The 6051-nt window shown below is 43.9% G+C and overlaps 1 protein-coding gene across 1 annotated transcript in view; it reads left to right on the plus strand.

Moving 5' to 3' along the window:
* The window catches only part of LOC104514911 (lysine-specific demethylase 4B-like), a 45635-nt gene that overhangs the window by 26855 nt on the left and 12729 nt on the right, over positions 1–6051 (plus strand). The window contains exon 7 of the mRNA XM_010158714.1: positions 4267–4420. Within this exon, the coding sequence (XP_010157016.1) occupies positions 4267–4420 (154 nt within the window). The remainder of the gene's footprint in view (positions 1–4266; positions 4421–6051) is intronic.

Raw genomic sequence — 6051 nt, forward strand, 5'->3', positions numbered from 1 at the left:
TTTTGACCGGGTACGTACAATGGATGCTTCGGAGACAGTGGCAAGTTGAGGTGCACAAAGCACAGCACCCCTCTTCTAAGGAGACAGTTTACTGCGAGCCGCTGGGGAGCAATTTACTTAATTTCTGAATGCATTATTATGCTAAATGTATCCTATCGGTTTAAAGCAGGTGGCTGCCTGTAAATGAGGATTTGTGGTTTGGCTCAGACACGTTCTGTGAAGTGCTCCTCTTCATAAAAGCTTTTGCTAGAACTTCCTTTGTCAATTAGGGAGCCTCTCCAGGTAGAGAGGGGCAAACTGTAATACAGATGCTGTGGCTTATCAATAAGCTGCATAACTCATTGGTAATTCTTGAACACAGACTTTTTTTTCTCCTGGATTCAATATGAACCAAAAACTGGAGTTAGACATGCTGGTTCTCTCTTGCGTAAGCGTTCTTTCTGCGCTAAGCCAGTAAGGATCTGTGAATCTCTTAAGTCCTCCTATTTGAAATGAGAGGTCATGTTTATTTGGCATGATCGTTTTAATGTGCTTATTCTTAAAGTCTTCTGGCAAGTAGTAAATCTCCCCAGCCAAGCGTGCTTACCACGGATTTACTATCTGTGCTACGGCTGCTGTGTGTTACCAGCACACAGCGCCCATCCTGCCTGGACAGCCTTTAGATGTGGGGAGGGGAATTGCGTTAGGGGCACCGGGACAGTGAACTCCAGTGGGAAGTGTCAAAAAATGCCTGATTCAGAGTGATGGCATCCTTCCCCATCCCCTTTGCATCATCATCTGTAGGTGTTATAGCCATCTTTTTCTAAGGAAGAACACTCAAGTTCTGATCTTTTTAACATGGTTTTGCTACAGTTAGTCCAGTGGAGACAGCGTGTAGCACCTGTTCAGTGAGCCTTTGAGATGAAAGTAAAAGATCGTGGCTCTTTCATAACATAAAAACTATGAATTCATTCAATTTACTGCTCCAGAGACTGTTTCATTCTTCCTAGTGGAAGGCTGTGATGAATGAAATTTGCAGTGTGATCATCTGGCTTGTCAGATGAGTTTGCTGTCAGCGCAGGGGAGACTCGCACGAAGCGATGCGGTGCTTATGGTTCAACATCAGTAGCTGGACTTGGCCTAGTCTGCACGTGATGGTTGATATTAAATTGTTCATAGAGAGCAGCAAACCGTTTTTCTTGTAATTCTCTCTGTGGAACCTAGTTCCTACCTGTGAAAACACAGCCAGCTGCTACACATGGTTGAAAATAAGAATGAAAATACCTCATTGTGGGATCTGAATTTTTTTACTAAGGATTGTCACTTTACAAATTTCAGGAAGGTGGGTATGTGGTTTGGAATATGGGCAGCATCTCAGTTGAACGCATAGATGCCCCTCAGAGGAAAGACTTTCGATAGGGGATAAAAGACATTCTCTATCCCAACCCTATTCAGAAAAGAAAGTCCGTAGCCAGCGCAAGCTCCTGAAAAATCTGTCTGAGCTTCTCTTATTTGTCGCCCTAAACTGTGTAAGGATTTCTTATGCTTCTTTCTGCTCCAGTATCAGTGGAACGCTGTCTTGCCACTGGTGTTTTTTTCTTAGGGAGCTGTTTTAACCAGAAACTGTAGGTGGTGCAATAATTGGCTGAACAGAGCCCAAAATGCACACGCTGCTCAGCGAAAGAAGCAGCTGACAATAGTAATTTGAAAAGTACCTGTTGGTGTACAGCAGCTGTTCTGAGGCAAGTTTGCTGTGCGAGCCTTTGGTGACAGGCAGTTTTCCTGCAGAATGGAGGAGAATAGGAAATGGGTATTGATTTCTGCCACTTCATTCCAGCAGCGTGCTGGGGCAGTGCTCTTGGCTCTGCCGGAGGTCAGAAAGGGAAGGGAATTCTTGCAGGACTTCAAATGTTTGAGTGTTGTAGGTGGGCACATTTTTCTCAGAACAGTACATTGGTTTGTGTTTGCTTTTCCATCTGTCTGAAGAAAGTGGCATCGACTAGTAATTATATACTAAGGGATTTTTGATCAATAACCAACCAAGAGGAGCAAAAGAGTCTGTAAAAGGCAGTAGAGGAAAAATTTCCTTCCAAGCGTATCCCGAGTCAGCTTTACTGAGCTGTGTATGGCCACAGGGCTGGGGTACAAAGGGGTTTAAATAAGGGAATTTCTAATTTACTGCTTGGTAGAAAGTCTTTACCTGCTTAGCTAGGCTTCCCACTATGATTTGTGACATGAAGGTTTTCTGCAGATTGGTGTCTGGTGTTTCCTTCATACTGAGTATATAGAGAAACCTTTAAAACATCCACTGTCTGAATGCGAAGAATCTGATTTTTGCCTCTCTACTTTCTACAAAGGAGAGAAGAGACCAGTGGACACACAGAGGACGGTGTTACTGTCAAACTTTTTAAAGGAAGGGGGATTGTTAACACACTATTTAAATGTAGTTCCTCATCCTGATCTACAGAGTGTGTTTTTTATGTTCCCTTCTCTCTGGCACTCACAGGAACGATGTTTTTAGATGTAGAAAGGAGGAGGAGATCTCTTTAGTCTGAGGAGCCTGTATCTGAATCCCTCCTGTCCTGAAATAGCAGCTTTTGAAGCAGGATCGCTGTTATTCAGGAACAGTGAGTGTGTGCAGTTTTTCTTTAGAAACAGAGATAGGATCCCTTTGTTGAAGTTCTTGGCAGATTTCAATGAAGTGAATAGGCACGCATTTATAAATCTCCATAATGGTATTTACTTCTGGAAAAAAAAGAAACAGATCAATACTAGGGCTTTTTAATAATTAAAAATGTGTATTTCTGTAATCTCCTATTGATTTCTCCATTTATTCTTCAAGAGCTTGCAGAAGTCAGTAAATTTAGGGCTTTCTCCATGAGTGGCAGTTTGTGCTGGCTTTCCTTCAATAGTTATTACTTTTCTGCATGGCCTATCCATCATCTTGAGTGCTTTCTAATTTATTGTAGGGATAATGTTGACAGCAGTGACATGGAGGACATACACTGTGGGCTTGAAATGAAGACACCAGGATGTAGATTTCTTGACAGAAACATAATCTTTCCGTCTTGTGAAGTTAGCAATCTACCACTCTGCTTTGATTTATGGGGGAGGCTGGATGGGAGGATGCTCTGGGAAGCTGGGTACAGGCCAGACTCGAGCACCTCACATCCAGAAATGATGCAGAAGCTTCTTGTATTTTCCTATCAGTTTTTATTCCCTTTTTTAAATTATTCTGCTAATGTCAGTAACATCAGCAAGTCTAGGTGTTAGCCCAGCCGAGTGGGTAAATGTTCTCTCCGGCTACAGTTTCCCTTGGACCCATCCTTGTGTTTGTACTTCCAAACCCCTGTAGGCTCTGAACTCCTGCGCTGGGAGTTGCTGCTGGTGGGAAGGAATCCAGATGGGGTTGCTTGTCGTGTGACTGCTATGAAAGGTCTGTCAGCACTTCTGGGTTGGAAAGACAGGGAAGGTGAAATTTTGCCTCTTTCCTGATCTGTAGAAGGGAGGTGCTGTCGCGTGCTGGCTGAGCGAGGGAGCTGCTCTGGAAGGATTGCTCCAAGGGCCCTGTGTCACTGCCAGTTGCTCTGATGATCAGTGCCATACTCCAGGAATTAAATTCCTTCCAGTGTCTTCTCTGTGTAAGATTTTAGAAGAGGATTTTCTAGAAGCATCAATACTGATTGGCCTCTGATTACAGCTGTAATCTGCAGAACTTTTAAGCCTTTATTAACAATGCCCATAATGCTTATGGTTTAATTTTACTTAAGTAGACAAATGGTGGGCTGTAATTTTTAGGGTGTTTGACTTATGGGTGAACAAACAGGAGTAATGTGAATAGGGGAATAAATACAGGGAAAGGTAGCATGTACTTCAGTCGGGCCCTGCAACGTAGAACGCACGTTAGGAGGGAAATCCAGTTTTCTTGGCTCCAGTAGCATGGTGGTGGGAGTGAAGATTTGGGTTTACCATGAGCTAAAGTGGTCACATTCTAAAGATTTATTGATCTTTCGGAACTCTGCAGCCTGAGGCCCTTTTTGTAGTTGGAACCTGTGAGTCTGAATAGTTCAGATCTTGTCACCTCTTCCATCTGTTGCATTGTCTCTTTTCCTTAATAGAAATACTTAGGTATTTCTGCAGTTGACAGGAAATTGTTTTAGGTTTAGCCAAGAGTTGGCAGTGACTGTTCTGCCTGCCCTCCAGTCGAGAGAGATTTAATGAGCAATGTTTTTATTTAAGAGGTCTGTTCCCAAGCTGATACATGAACTGCTCTGAGGAGTATCTCTTCCTTTCTGTTTTTCAGATCACCCAGGAAGCTGGAGAGTTTATGATTACGTTTCCTTACGGTTACCACGCTGGCTTCAATCATGGCTTCAACTGTGCCGAGTCTACTAACTTTGCTACTTTGCGCTGGATCGACTATGGAAAAATGGCAACCCAAGTAGGTGTCTGTATGGATGGAGGGTCACTTGAAGCCACTTGCTCGTGAAATACAAAGGAATGAGAGTGGGAGACATCAGAACAAAATGGGAAGTGCTGTTGCTTTGACAATATGCTCTTTCATTGTGCTGTGCTGCTGTTTCACGCCTGTTGATAATTTGTGCCGATTTGAGGGCATAGTAATGACTTTCTCAAATGCTAGGTGTTACATACACCATGTGGAGGGGTTGTTTTGAGGCTAATAAGTCAGAATTAGTTTTCCGATGCATCTAAACTGCATGTCACGGTGAATAAGGTGACTGATGTAAAGGAATCCAATTCATTAGGTGCACGTTGAAGGGGAAAGAACAAGCTGGAAATACTTTTAAGCTTTAGTAAGGCTATGGTAATAACCTTCTGGAAGTATCCGTATTTCTCTATGCACTGTACAGAAGCTCTTAGTTCAGTCTGAGGAGGAGAGTCATGCTGGAATGGTTTTGTGTGGCTCTTTCTCAGCAGGGCAAATTTCTCGTGTGTTTTTTTACTTCTGACGGTTCTGAAGTCAGTGATGGTTTTCATGGCTGCACACATGCTGCGTTCTCTCGGTTTTAAGTGTGAACTATAACTGGTCAGCTTAACTGATTCAGTCGGATCTGTGAATTTTTAAAGCAGGGTTCAGTTCCACACAAGACTTTGGGCAAATGAGAAACGATTACAGTGGGGGTAGCAATTTAAAGTTGCCTCAGATGCTCCTTTCCAGAAAGGCAGGTTTAGTTTTCACTCTAGAACAGCATTTATAATACCTCCTTGGCTTATTTTTCTTCTGTTAACTCCGCTTGACTCTCTAACTTTTGTAGTGCATCCTAATGCTTTGTTCTGGGCAAAACCAGCTCTGTTCAAAACTAATTGCAAGTACAACTGTGTCTCAATCTGTGGAACAATGCAATGATGTCCACTTTTCCTTCACAAAGGTGTATATTCTGAGAGTAGTGAAAGGTAGGTGATTACTGAATGGCATCATTCTCTTCTCAGCTTTGGGCTCCAGGTGTCCTTGGCAGTGCCCTTTTTAACCCTCCACCTTTTTGCTGTGATGCCTTCAGCCATTCCTGAGCCAAGCTGAAACCTTCCGCACAGAACTGTATTCGGCAGCGATCAGCGTTGTGCGTTAATCAGCCTGAGTGGCTGCTTGGTGACTAACCTGAGTCACACGTGATGCTTCTGGAGGCTGGCGCGGCGGGCTTCAAGGGAGCTTGCAGAATCACAAAGAAAGCCTGTGCTGCTGCTTCCTATTTTTCCTTTTTAATAAGTGAATATCATTAACGCAACCTGAAGATGGTTGTCGCCCCACAGGAGCTTTTTTCCTGCTTTTTCCTATCCTTAGTATTCTCTCTCCCCCCTCAGCATCTGCAGACAGGCAGTCTTTGGTTGTCCAATGGCACCATGCTCCCTGTCTGAGACGTTCATCCCACAGAAAGCAAGCTTAGCCCTTTACACAGATTCACAGAGCGGTCGGGGTTGGAAGGGACCCCTAGAGACCATCTAGTCCAACTCCCTGCCAGAGCAGGATCCCCTAGAGCAGATCACACAGGAACAAGTCCAGGGCCTTTGGAGAGTCTCCAGGGAAGGAGACTCCACCCCTCTCTGGGCAGCCTG

The sequence above is a fragment of the Eurypyga helias genome, unplaced genomic scaffold (assembly GCF_000690775.1).
Source record: "Eurypyga helias isolate BGI_N326 unplaced genomic scaffold, ASM69077v1 scaffold2719, whole genome shotgun sequence".
In the NCBI taxonomy this organism is placed as follows: domain Eukaryota; kingdom Metazoa; phylum Chordata; class Aves; order Eurypygiformes; family Eurypygidae; genus Eurypyga; species Eurypyga helias.